This window comes from Drosophila bipectinata, chromosome 3L (assembly GCF_030179905.1).
Source record: "Drosophila bipectinata strain 14024-0381.07 chromosome 3L, DbipHiC1v2, whole genome shotgun sequence".
Classification (NCBI taxonomy): Eukaryota; Metazoa; Arthropoda; class Insecta; order Diptera; family Drosophilidae; genus Drosophila; species Drosophila bipectinata.
The window spans coordinates 10,819,312-10,832,700 of NC_091738.1; the positions used below are offsets into that span (position 1 = coordinate 10,819,312).

The following is a 13,389-nucleotide window of genomic DNA, read 5'->3' on the forward strand; positions in this document are numbered from 1 at the left end:
GGGATCTGGCGGCGGCTATTTATGTGTGCCATGGGCCCAAAGGAAAGCGAAACCGAAACCGTAAGCGAAACCCAAACTGAAATCATTGTTTGTGTTGGTGTCGCTCCTGGAAATACAAATCATCCCCCGGGCGCAGCCAAGTCGTTGTCCTTTTTCGACGCCGGCCGAGCTCGAGCCGCAAAAGCCGGAATCTTTTGTTAGCAATCACACACACATTAGTCACCCTTTTTTCCACTCACAAGCACACGCACACACACACAGGCATAAACACACGGGGAAAACTCACTAAGGGGGAGCTGTTAGTGAAAGTCCTGCAAACACACACACACACAAACATACTGAACTGAAGCCAGGACAATGCACTCGGAAAAATCAATGTGCGACAGCTGCTATTTTTGCCACGCACCAAAAACGCAGCACCTTCCATCCGATTTTTCGCCTGGAAAATATTCTGCGGAAATCGGAGCTCCATATTGTCCTTTTTTCCTTTTCCATCCTGTTGCCAAAAACAGCTGACAACCATGCAACCGTTAATTGAGCGTATAACCATAAGGTCAGAACAGCAGAGTCCTCAATGGACCTCAACAGGGGATCCCTTCGGAGGTGAATTGATTCATTGTTGCCAAGAAATGGCGAAACAGCTGTTCGAGTTTGCAACAAAGATGTTTGGATATTTAAGGACCCTAAGTAAACAAAAAGACAGGTAAAATAGAAATACTTCTTGAACCTATAATAGGTTTTCTTCAAGTGTAATTCTGAGCACTGCATTTATCAGTTTTTTGCGGCCTCAGACGACGGTTAAGCTTGTCAAGTTTTCTTTTGGTGGGATAGGTAGCGTCGCAGACACAACTTGGATTCGAACTTCACCACCAAAAACACGTATCTGTATCTCGGATTTTGTGCCTGTGTCTGTGTATCTGAGAGACAGTGTTTGCGAGTATCTGTGTGCGGCTGTCTGTCTGTGTCTGGGTGTGCTTTGCATTAATATAATCGAAATGCGACGCCAACAGTGGCAATGGTTGCCATGAAAGGGAATGCACTTTCGATTCTCGTCGAGGGCTTTTCGTCGCAGGACTCATAGGACTGGCAGGACTCCTGGAAATATGGCATATTATGTTGAACACGATGCCGCCATTGTTGTTGTTCTTGTATTACGGTAGGCACGTGCATGGCAACGCTGCCACCCCAAAACCGGGCTCTGTGTAAGCTCCCTATTGCAGAGTCTATTCCCAAAGCGATCCAAACGCAGCAGGGTGGCAGGATACCGAGAATGGCAAGGATGGCAGGGAATCGATGTTTGCCATGCAGCTTAGAATTAAAATAGCGCACGCATCCGAAGCCAAATCCAAACACAAACTTCGGTGGCGATGGCAACAAAAGTCTCAGAAGTGCGCCAGCCACGCGAGCATTGTCCTCAAGTCTCCTGCCATCCTCTTGGCCATCCAGGCCGAAGTCCTGAAAGGACGCTGCAAATTCCAACCCTGTGCTGGCTTCGAAACAAAGAAGGAAAAAAAAGATGAACTCCCCTTTCGGCGAATGCGTTTGCCAACTTATCCTTGTCAGTCACAAATGCCGCCTTAAAGTGAGAGAAAAAGGAAACGCAAATCAAGTCATCAAAGCGATGAAGTTTGATTAATCTGCGACAGGCTTATTCCAGGGGATTAGTGCCTGTGGGTTATAGATTTCCGTACGGTTCTTATCATCCATCAATAAGGAGTGCATTTTAATAATTTCCTTTACTTTTTTGGGGTAATAATCTCTAAGGATAGAGTGATGACATTTGAAGTGGTTTATTCTTTATAGATGTTGATAAGAAATAAAGATCATTGAAGTAAGACAGAAATTTAAGTTACATCTTCTATATTAAAGCCCTATTAGGCCTTTAAAATTATTACTTATTTCTGTTTGTGTACTTTTCGTGTAATCTCTTTGACTGCTCTGATTTCTGCGCTCCAAGGCGTGCTTGGCACAAATTTGCACTCAACAAACACCCACAATAGCCCAGGGGGCAGAGATGTGTATTTCCCAAACCGCTTTTTTTATACGGAGGACCCCCTCTGGAGACCCCACAACAAATCACCCACAAAACCCCCCGACCCACTGGCGTGGTACGCATTTTGTTTGTTGTTTGTTCCATTGGTAACCCTTAAGTGCATCTTTTTATGGTAATTTCAAGTGCAGCCGCCCTCGAATCTGTCCTGTCTGCATTTCCTGATCCTGTAGGCATCCTTGGCAATAATTAATGTTCGAAAATGCATCGTTTATGCGGCATAATGCATTTTCATTTTCATTCTCGTACTCGTCCTCATCTGCCACTGTCTGTGTGTGTGTGTGTGGGTCTCAAAAGGCTTTTGAGTCCTGAGTCCTGGAGCCTGAGCCGAAGCCGGAGCCGCGTGCACTTTTGCTTGGGCAGCTCCTCAAGGATCCACTCCACACTTGTAGCACATGTTGCCCATTGTCGGTGGCAACGAGATGGGAGCCGAGCTGCCTTTTTGGGGGTTCAGCCGCCATCACCCACAATTCAAATAATTCTTTTCGTCTGCCACTGAGTTGTAATTAAATTTTTCGCTTTCATAATTTCATGCAATTTCTGCAGCTCGAGCAGGAAACTGATTTGGTTTCCAGGGCGTGAAGGTTTTTTAATTGCATTTCATTTGCGCTTTGAGAACGGGGTAGAAATCTGTTGCCAATTTTTCTTAGTCCATTGGGTATTTAAATTAAATTCTTCCAAATTTTCCAGCAAGTCTAGGTGATTTTTAATCCAATAAGACCATAAACAGCTTTTCAGATTTTAATTAAACCTAACCCGATGGGCGACAAGAAAGTTATTGGATTATGTTCTTGACTAAAAGACAAACAAATCCAGACAGAAACTTTTGATTAACCTTAGATGCAAATTGGTTTATTGAGCTTTCTCTTCATCCCGAGAAGTTTATCCTTTGGCTTATGAGCTCTCGATAGCCTGTTCTCTGGCATATTCTCTAACAAAAAATATTCAATTAAAAACTAATAAATTCCCAAATTGCAAAAGCTCAAAATTCGCAGGCCAATAAGCCAATCGCAGCATGTGTGGTCTAAGACACCAAAATCTGTGGGGCTTAAGGAATTTGCTCGAAAATCCTTCGAAAGGTAAACAAAGCCCAACCGAAAAATTGCGAGTGACTAACCCCCGGAATCGAGAAATAAACCCCGTGTAGATGGGGGGAAGTCCTGGCATAATTATGGTCGTATTCCAGCAGTTGTGCAGCATGCATAAATGTATATAATTCGTCCAATCTACAATAAATTCGCGCCGCAGGACATGAAACACCCTGGATGGAGAGAGATAGCACGAAACGCAGGCAAAAATGAAATGTTTTTAGGGAAGGTATATAAAAAAAAACAATCACAATTCACAATTCTGTCGGGTGTCGAAGTGCTTTGGGCACGCGACCAGCGACCAACGTTCATTTGTTGTTGCTGCTAATGTTCCTGGCCGAAGGACTAAGGACTCCGGGACTGCAAACTGCGAATTGGTTCGTTGCACATACAGCGGCATGTGCGGCGTGGAAATCACAATGCAACCAACCACCACAATCAGAAACCCCGAATCCCAGTGCCAAGTTACCCAGAAGTACCCGAAGGACTCTAGAGCTAGCTGGCCCAGCAATTCAAGCCGAAAATTTAGCCAGGTGCATTTCCAAACACCAAAGCCTAAAACACGAGCCACATAGCAGCACCACTATGACAGTGGTTTTACAGTGAGGACTGGCAATGAGGGAAATATTCAGAAAGTAATTCATAAAAAGAGAAAAGTGCCATTGACTTAGGGGATTTTTTTAAAAGCCAAAGAACTAGGCCATGAAATATATATATTTTTTAGAGAAACTGCTTTAGGCTTTACATATCTTAGACTATCATTTATCCAGTGTATACCTCTATCGAGTACCCACTGTACCTCCTCTAAAGCAGAGCTCAAGCGTGGTGCGATTTCGATCCTGCACGGCTCTGAGGCTGTTGCTGATTTCAAATAGGGTATAATTTTTTTTTTAAACGGCAAGTCCTTAGGGGTGGCAAAATGCACCCAGAATGATAGAGAAAGGGGCGTAGAGGGGGGGTTTCAGGGGAAAGAAACTCCGCTGGCATATCCGCATGTCAGTCACAGTGCATGAATGTGTCTAGGGAGGGTGTTTCATGGCAGCGGCAGTGAAATATATAAAATATTTCATTTTTTACCCCTTGGTTCACTTATCAGAATATGCATATAAAATTCCAATTGGACGCGTTCACCGCAAAAGGACGAAAAAGCGAGGAGATGGCGGTGTAAGTACAACAAAAAATATCCCTTTTGCGTTTTTATACCCTAAGCCTGCCAAGATCCTGCACAGGATTCCCCTTTCAAGCTGCTGCTGCACAGAAAAAAAACATTGGCAATTATTTATGTAATTCTTCCAAGGATTTAGAAATCTTGAATTCATTTTTCAAAATATAAGATTTCCTTAAATGTTTTAAGATTAAAGATATATTCCTAATTCTTTGCTGACTCTTTTATTTTAGGATAAAATGCCTGCCTCTTTTCAGCATTTTTTTTAATTATTTTTATGACAAAATGTTTAAGTTTATTAAAACTGAATATTTTTCGCTCAGTGTCCTTTTAGCTGCTGTGTGAAAATTGCACGACTTGCGCTTCTGCTTTTGACAATAGCCTCACATTAACTAGTTTCCGCTGCACTCTCCCAAACCTAAAACCAGACCCAATCCCAGTCCTATTGCCAAGCCAAATGCCAGTCCCACTTTTAATGAGTAACTGCAAAATGGAAACTTCATTACAAAAGCACCCCATTCAGCAGCATTGGCAGTAAATCCCCTTTCCCTTTAGTCCTTGCTCTGCCTACGCCCGTTGCCGTTGCCGTTGCCGCTTCCTGTTTGGTTTGTTTCAATTAAATCGCATGTGCGACCCGGCAACGAAACAGGCGCAGGATGGCACAGGACATACAAAACACAGGGACAGGTCTAGTCGAAACAGAGGCCCAGGACACATTGCAGGACACATGGCTCATCTGTTACTTAATCATGGCATTGCCATGGATACGCGTTCCTCTCCCAGCCATCCCATCGAATCGCCCATCGCGAGGGTGTTCCTATTTGAGCTCGACCTTTGAGCATCCAGTACGCTGATATTTATTGTTATTGCCCAAGGGGGGTGGTGCGATTTCCAAGAGCCATCTTAAAGCCTACGTGGGACTCCGATTCACTGGTATTTCTCAGGTCTCGAATCTCTAAAGAGCTTTTGTCTGCCATTCAAGTGGAAATGCATGTAATTCTTGATTGATAAATGGTGGGTTGTGACAGAATAATTGCGCTATGGAAATACATTACAGGAATGATTTATAGAGATATATATTTCAGGGGAGTTGTCTAGGTTTTTCTCTAAACAGGTTCTATAATAGTATTTGTTTATATGTATTCCATTCTTTGTTGTTTAGGTAGATAATAATCAACCTAAACAATATATATCGTTTTTAATAATAATAATAATCATAATTGTTACTGGGAGTACTCCAAGTAGCATTGGTCCAACCAAACTGATACCTAATGATGGCATCCACACCATTTATATTCACTCCCAGGCGTTGGAGCTCATTGGTAATGGCCTTTCCTTGGGCAGAGGCTATCACCCTTTCGTAAACTGGTCGCAAGGACACCAAACGACGCCAGAGTTCCGAGAGAAGCGGACTAGTCTGAGTGGCACTCGGTTCCAGCAGAGATCGAATCAATTCCACAGGATACACTTGCGCGAATTCAGTTTCAAATCCTTGGACACCGTTTACCAGCTGCGACCAGAATGGATACTTATTGAACACCTTGATCTCCAGTTCCAGGTAGTCGAAGATCTTCAGGGAGCCCCCGGACAAAATCAGCTGCTGGGAGAGCCATTGCTGAAGCTGTCGCACTTCCGGTTGGTTGGCCAATTGCCGGAAGAATCTATAGGCAGGTAGCGAATTGACGGCCCTGATCACGGCCTGGAATTCGGGATCGTTGAGGAGATAGGCCTGGACTAGTTTTTCAATTTCGCCAATGGGTATCTGGCGGATGACACCCTTCAACTCCAAAGCAAAGTTGCTGGCCGGAGCGGTACTGACATTTTGGCCAACTGGTCGAATTGGAGCCAAGAGAGCTGGCGAGGAATAGGCTACCAGGCAGCTGAGGACCAGACAAGCACAACCAATGAACCGCATCCTGATCTTGGAATGATTTCACAACTAGTTGTTTAAACCGACACACTTGCCACTTTTATAGGCCAGCGAAGGTAATCGTTATCTGGCCATCTGTTTTTGAATTAGCCAGCACAGTGAACACTCTTATCTGACAGCCCAGTAAACATTTGGCTTGTAAAGAAGACTCTCTTCCAAGATTAAGGGAGTCTATTTACGACCCTTAGTCATAGTTTGTTCTTCGTTCTTGAGAAAGATTCGTTTATGGTGTCACGTCTGGTGAATAGGAAATCAGTGAATGGGTTATTAAAAATGGTTTACAAGTCCGAGAGATAAAATAGAGATTGCTTTCATTAGTGGCCAAAAATTTACCTATACAGACAATAACTATTGCTTCCCTACATTCTCTAAAACAAGATAATTATTTGGTTTTCTAAACAACATTGTTTTGCTTACTTATACCAGAGATAACCAAAAACAAAAGTAAGTAAATGACTTCACAGTCAATAAATCGTGTTGTGTTTACCTGGAAATGCAAATTTGAAGCAACTTTTTATGGACAACATCCGACTTCCAAAAAAGTAAAAAGTTGTGACAGTTGAGATAAGAAATGAAAACAATTATTTAAATAAGAAAATCTCCGAAAAATTCATTGAAAAAGTACTTACAACAATATTATTGCTTCAGTCTGATCTGGATAGTCGTGTATTAAAGATATTTTTCTTGGAGAAAAACTTAATATAAATCATAATAAAAATAAAAATATTAAATAAAAGCTAAACGAATTACAAAAAGAACTGACTGGAAAACAAAAAAGTCTAAACAATATTCCTGAAACTGAAAATCTGTATTAAATATCTCCCAAATCCAAAGTTCTAAAAGGACCTTCTGGTCAAGTGCACAGTTTTTTTAATTATAGTAATAAACAGACATCATAGCTAAGTACATAGTTGGACAGATGTGTGGGTTAATTACTTAGTTAGTTACCTTCACTCGATCGCATTTCCTGTCCAGCACCAGACGACATTAGTTCCACTCGAAAGGAGAGTTGCGTTGGAATGCCAGGGTTTACACGCAGATGCGAGGCTAATTAGTACTGGCCAGGACACGCCCCAGTCCCAGAGAAACAAAGGAGAGAAAATTCCAATTGAACACGAAGCTGACAGATTTTCCATATAATTTTCGATTTGAAAATTATCAAAAACCCAGCAAGAGTCTGTGTACTGAAGGATTTCGGGTTTCGAAAAGTGATTGTCCTCGGGGGCGAGAAGCCACCCCAAAATTCTGGGCCGAGAGGGTGAACGGTGAACAACAAATGTTGATTTTTGTCAGGGGGTTGAATTTTTAGTTGCAGGACGAGAGCATAAGCATTTCCAGTGGCCAGGGGCGATCGCATGTATGGTTTTATCGGAATTGGTGAGGGGAGTTGGATTGGGTTGTTCAAATACGTACTCTGCAGCTAAAGGCAGCTGCAATACCCACCCAAAATCGGCAAAAATAAAATAGAATAAAACATACCCCCTTGCAGTGCTTGGATAAATCATGTGTAAAGGTATTTTTCGATGCCTAGCAAGCTAAACTTTTTGCCAGATTTTATTTATATCTTCCATATCCATAGATTGGCGGCAGCTGCAAGCCTGCAATGAACAAAAAACCCAAATCCTGATGCTGGCAGTGTAAAAAACCCGACGGAATGTTGCCATGCAACATAGGGAATAAAAACAAACGGCTTTGGACAGAAAATATTTCGTTTTTAATTGATTTGGCATGCTTCAATTTAACGCTTGGCTGCCACTTCCTCTTTTGCATGCGAGTCCTTTGCACGTGTCCTGCAGGAGAAAATACTACGCCTGGGTATGAGTATTTTACATTTATTCTCAGTTTATTCTTTCCTATAATTTTCAATATTTTTGTATCCTTGACAAACAAGAAACAGGCACTTCCGCCCAGTGACATGCCAATGAGTCAGAGGCCAAAACTCGGAAACCGAAAGGAACCTGAACCGGAGTCCTTATAGTTTTATAGCTACAGGTATGTCTTGGGGTAATTTCTTAGCCCTCTAAGGCACAGCACCCCTTCCCACTGGTGTGGCACGCGTCAAACAAAAGGGCGAGAAGTCAGTTTTTTTTAGGGGTTGCAGTTGGGTTTCATTTTTTTACTTTCTTATAAGAAGCATTCCTTTGCCGGAAGAAGCAAAGCAACACGTTCAAGACATTGTTGAGTCACCACTGAAATTATTATTGTCCTTCGGCCTTCCCCAGGCGCTCTTCCTTGGCCATTTCACCCCTGTGCCGGCATTTATGTAATGAAAAGAACTGAGAACTTGCCTTTTTTCCAGGCAAGGACGAGGATCAGCGTTCTTATCGGAGGCGCCGTCTTCGGTTCTTGTTCTTTTAGGGTCCTTTTTATACATTCAGTCACTCATTCATTCATTCGTCACTTAATTGAGATGTGAGGAAAGGAGGCTCAGGACCAAAGACGAAGGATAAATGGGAAAGGGAGTGGCGAGGAACCAAACCAGAACGAGCCATAAAAGGGGCAATTCCTTTGGGCTGGTAAGTGCCAATTGTAGGTTTCACTTTAGGCTACAAATTGAAACGCCCCTTGCCTTGCCGGGACCTCTTCCACACTTCCTTCGTCCTTTGTATATACCTTTTCTCGTTCTGTCTTGGCTTCCCCCCGGCTATACCCTTCGTCCTTTTTTTTTCTTCTCAGGGGAAGCCATTAAATTGATTATAAGACATCGTTGAAATGTGTAAACTGTTTGGCCTCAGACATTCTGTCGCCGAGGGAAGTCCCCTTATTGTCTCCTTTTCTCTGTCTCGGTCTCGGTTTCTCAGATTCCATTCCCTCTCTGTGTGTGTGTGTGTTTTTGAGGGCGTGGCATAATTGAGTGAAGTCGAAGAAGCTGAGGAATTCAACTAATTAGAGGGCAGGACATAGGTGTTGAGGGACCATTTAGAATGGTAATGGGTTCACCTCAAAGGGTTAATGAAGGTAACAGAGTCATTTCTTGTTTTATGAAGAAAAAGATGTGTCTGCGGCCCAGACGTTTTCTTGGTAAAGTCAGCCGTAACCCAGGTTTATTATTCTCGTTTTCAAGGGGTTATTGGACGATAGGGAATTCAAAGAATTTTCTTGAAAGATAGTACTCTTTTTCACTGAAAAATTAGGAGAATATATGTTCCTAAAATGGATATGGATTAATCTTAACATTTGGTTTAGCTCTAAGTATTTATATAAAAAATAGCTCTCCTTAAATTCCTTCCCCTAAAAAAGAACTCTAAACTAGGCGTGCCAGAGTCGGTTACCGGGGCAAGTCCTACTCAATAATTTGGTGTGACAGTTAGGCAATCAAACAAATAAAAGGAAAAATCAAATGCAAATTCATTCTATAGAGGTTCTTTGACTTTCTCCAACCCCATGATTTCCTGTTTAGCCGGAAAAGTCAGCAGCTGCTGCCAACAGAACCTTTATATCGTAATCACTGATAGCATTTTGGTTACAACCCAGAAATCTGTCGGGAGCCTGTTTGCAGTCCGTTGGCCAGGACACGTGGTGGTATTGCATTAGCATATAGAGTATGGAAATATGGAAAAAGGACAGCGGGATGAAAGCTCCCCCAACAAATGAATAAGAAACCTATGCAAATGGACCTATTTTAGGGAATACAAAGCAAACAGCGCAGGCGCAACTGGGGTCTCAAATTCAGGCACACAAACTGGGTTGGGCACGTTCCAAAAAATGGGTTTCGAAAGGGCCAACCCCGGTTGTACACACATATATGGAGATAACTGCACAGGCATATCGGAGTACCAGCTGCCGCCGTCGGCTTTGCCAAAAACGAGTTTATCCTTATCCAGTATTTAGAACTGGAAGTTTGTAACTCGCGTGCCGTCAGACCGCTTCCCTCCCCCAGGCCGCTTTCATTTCGTTGCTCATAAATAACAATGCAATGATCCCCAGGTATTTTTCACGTGTTTGGCACGTTTCACTCGATTTTCCGGTTCTCGATTCCCAATTCCCTGCATTTTTCTCTACACTTCTCCGCTAATCCCTCAGAAATAAGGTCGTTGTGATAAATAAATTGTGCTTTAAAGCGAAGGGCTCGACCTTCCATCCTAGAGAAGCTTTGACAAATGGCCAAAACAATTCCGCCTTCCAGGCCAGCGGAAGACAAACAATTGTCTGGTATATTGCTGGAATAAATCTTCATCGTCTGGTTCCTGATTTATTCATACTACATCAAGGTGAAGCAATTACATTAAGTCAGCCATGGTTATCGGACACGACCTGGGACCAATATCGCATCTGGGCATGCATCTTTCCAAAACTCAGGTGAGAGGGTAACTTTTGAAAGGGGCCATCTTTTGGGGGTTAGAACTCCCAGAGGTCAAAGCCATACTCTCACTGGCCGGGTAAAAGCTGATCAGGGAACTGGAGCAGCATGTACAACTCTGAGAATCGATGATTAATAAGTAAGTATATTGCTTAGAAAATTAAATAAATAATAAACACAAAGGCATAATGGGGTTGCACCCTAAACACGTCCCAGGCTTAAAGTAAAAAGATTTGTGTAACTTATTCGATCGTTTAAACTTTAAAGCCAGGTCCAATCCAATGGGGCCATAGCCATAGCTGTATTTTTCAGGTATCAACGAGAAACTTTAACTTGATCCCCCAATAGATTTATTTTTAAAGGCAAACAAGTATAAAAAGCATCTATGGACTTGTATTTTTTCTGTGAGTTTGACTTTAGACGATGCCCAAAGTTAAGAGGTAATTCCGCATTGTATTGATAAAAAAAAACTTCTCTAGTTAAAATATATCATATAAAAAACCTCTGACGAGGTGACGAAAATATTTTATATATGTATTTATGAAAAATAACACATCAAGTGCACGTGCCAAATAAAAAATACTATACACTACCAGAAGACTAAATTATAGATTATAGTGTAATACTCTAGAGTCTAGACGAAAATCCACTATGAGTAAGCATAGCTCACATGTACTTCCGCTCTATTTTGGCTTATCGCCAAGGTTGGTCTCGGTACCCCCAAACATTGTGACATTGGCCTAATTTAAGCCCTGATAAGCCGCGTTTTTGTGTATTTATTTAAAAAAATAAAATAAGCTTTGCCATTCAAATTTTACAAATTCATCTCAAACTTTACTCTGATTTATACACAATTTTACCAAACTCTAAAAAAGTTTCCTATATATGAGATCGTATAATGCATATTCATATATTGTCGCGAATAAAAAATAAATATTAAGCTCCTATCTAGCTGGATCTGGCAATCTAGGACTCTTAACCCAATGTCATTAAAAAGAGGCCTTTGGGAATTTTTCTACCTCTAATTAGGTCAAAAATTAACAATGTATAGAAAATATTACCCAATTTAAATTGGTGAAAAAGAAAACATTTTAAATAAAATGAATCTTTGAATACGTTTTTTATTACATTTGATCTTTTGTGAATTTTTTAAGCCTGGGCTTTCTGGATATTTTGGTTCACAGTATCAGAAGCCTTCTTCACAGCATCAAGCACTTTTTTATTGGTCTCCTCCACTTGCTTCTGGAACTCCTGTAAAAATTAAAAAGAATTTTAAATTTGATTAAGAATCATCAGAAAGCTAAATATAAATAAAGATAATTTAATAATTATTTATAAAAAAATAATCAATTATAATGGTAATTTTTACCATCTATATATTGATGTCAAAAGTAAACTTAAAAATTTACGTAATGAGTTTTTAAATTTTAAATCGACAAAAAAACTTTACAAATATAATTAATTTATTAAATTTTTGATCTTTGAAAACTTACAGCAAACTTCTCCGCATTGATATTTTCCTTGACGAACTTATTTACATCATCAACAAATTTTTGGAATCCATCAGTAATTTGGTTAGTTTCTTTGGGATCTTCGCGGGACTGGCGCACACCCATGGCGATCTGAAAGTTAAATGCCTTGATCACGTCCCATCCTTGGAAAAGTCCTTTAAATTAACTTACGGCAAACAGAGCGAAGAGAAGGAAGATCACAGCAATCTTGGCCATTTTAAGATTTTAGTTTTTTTTTAGAGGTCTGAACTAGAGAACGTTGACTCGAAAACTGATTTAGAATCCAGAAAACTATTCATAATGTCACCTCGTTTTGCGTCGCGACTAGTCGCCAATAGCCTTGAAAAATTTAATCTAGACTCTAGATGGAAAGAAACCACACGCACCATACGCCGAAATTTTGTTTCATTCCAAAGTCCACTGAAAGAAAAGAAAGATAGGTTTGTGTTTGCACAAAGATAGTCTCGGGTGGGAGCTCGACTCAGTGCAAAAAATCAAATAATAATATAGTTCAAATCACTCCAATAACTTATTAATAAAATATTTGATTTGTAAATATATTATAATATATATTATATTATATATTATATTGTGTATTGCACTATAAGCTAAAAATACATTTTCACCAGTAGGCAAACTATGTATTATCCGTTTTTTGATAAGCCCAAAACTGCAAACGCTCTTTAATTAATTTGGCGATTTTCTGCTTAAGTTTTAAGCCTAAGCACTGAGCACGTAGCCTTAGGTTTTCCCTGAAAACTTAGGGAAAAGGGCCACTTTGGGGGCCATCTGGGGCACCCAAATATCCTGACACGGTGGAGGAAGAACTCGCAAAAGTCAAAGGGACACTCACTGGCCGAGATTCGGAATCATGATGCATGCTTTTCTTGACTTCAAGAATATTCAAAAATATATTCCTATTCTTCTTATCCAGTCCGAAGAAGCTAGGTGAGAGCTTGTTTTCTACCAAAAAAAAAGATAAACAGAAGGATCTTTTAACACCAAACACAAAACCTCAGTCTCATTAAATAGAATCGCCGATAAGTCTTGTAGATATTATATATGGTTGGATATTTTTCAAAATTAAAATATTTGTATTGTGTATTTTTTGTCTGCCTTAAGCCCGTCATCAGGCCCAGGGCCCTTTAAATCATGATCAATGAAAAATGAGCTGCTAATAATAAATTAAAGCAGTGTTTTAAGTGCATAGCCATATCAAATGAATTATACACTATCCAATATGAAACAAAAAAAAGCAAATCAAAATACAGTGGAATAGTTTGACAAAACTTAGACTTATAGCGGACGGATGCTTCCGGTCTATTTTCCCCTATCAACAATATTG

The 13,389-nt window shown here is 40.7% G+C and overlaps 2 protein-coding genes across 2 annotated transcripts; both read right to left on the bottom strand.

Annotated features, from left to right (window-relative positions):
• Nucleotides 1–5,363: 5,363 nt before the first annotated feature.
• On the bottom strand, nucleotides 5,364–6,257 carry mat (materazzi). Its single transcript, XM_017236858.3, has one exon. The coding sequence runs from the start codon at nucleotides 6,216–6,218 to the stop codon at nucleotides 5,502–5,504; it is 717 nt and encodes a 238-aa protein (XP_017092347.2). The 5' UTR covers nucleotides 6,219–6,257; the 3' UTR covers nucleotides 5,364–5,501.
• Nucleotides 6,258–11,629: 5,372 nt separating this feature from the next.
• On the bottom strand, nucleotides 11,630–12,372 carry LOC108122303 (neuropeptide-like 2). Its single transcript, XM_017236852.3, has 3 exons — nucleotides 12,216–12,372; nucleotides 12,027–12,155; nucleotides 11,630–11,784 (listed from the first exon to the last, which is right to left on the bottom strand). The coding sequence occupies exons 1-3, from the start codon at nucleotides 12,258–12,260 to the stop codon at nucleotides 11,683–11,685; spliced, it is 276 nt and encodes a 91-aa protein (XP_017092341.2). The 5' UTR covers nucleotides 12,261–12,372; the 3' UTR covers nucleotides 11,630–11,682.
• Between the last annotated feature and the right edge of the window lie 1,017 nt (nucleotides 12,373–13,389).

Bases quoted from the DNA above. Each gene is read 5' to 3' on its own strand.
- LOC108122303 (XM_017236852.3), bottom strand. From the start codon at position 12,260: ATGGCCAAGATTGCTGTGATCTTCCTTCTCTTCGCTCTGTTTGCC. The intron at 12,156-12,215 runs GTAAGTTAATTT...TTTAACTTTCAG, and splicing joins TTCTCTTCGCTCTGTTTGCC to ATCGCCATGGGTGTGCGCCA. The intron at 11,785-12,026 runs GTAAGTTTTCAA...TAATTTTTACAG, and splicing joins TCAATGCGGAGAAGTTTGCT to GAGTTCCAGAAGCAAGTGGA.
- mat (XM_017236858.3), bottom strand. From the start codon at position 6,218: ATGCGGTTCATTGGTTGTGCTTGTCTGGTCCTCAGCTGCCTGGTAGCC.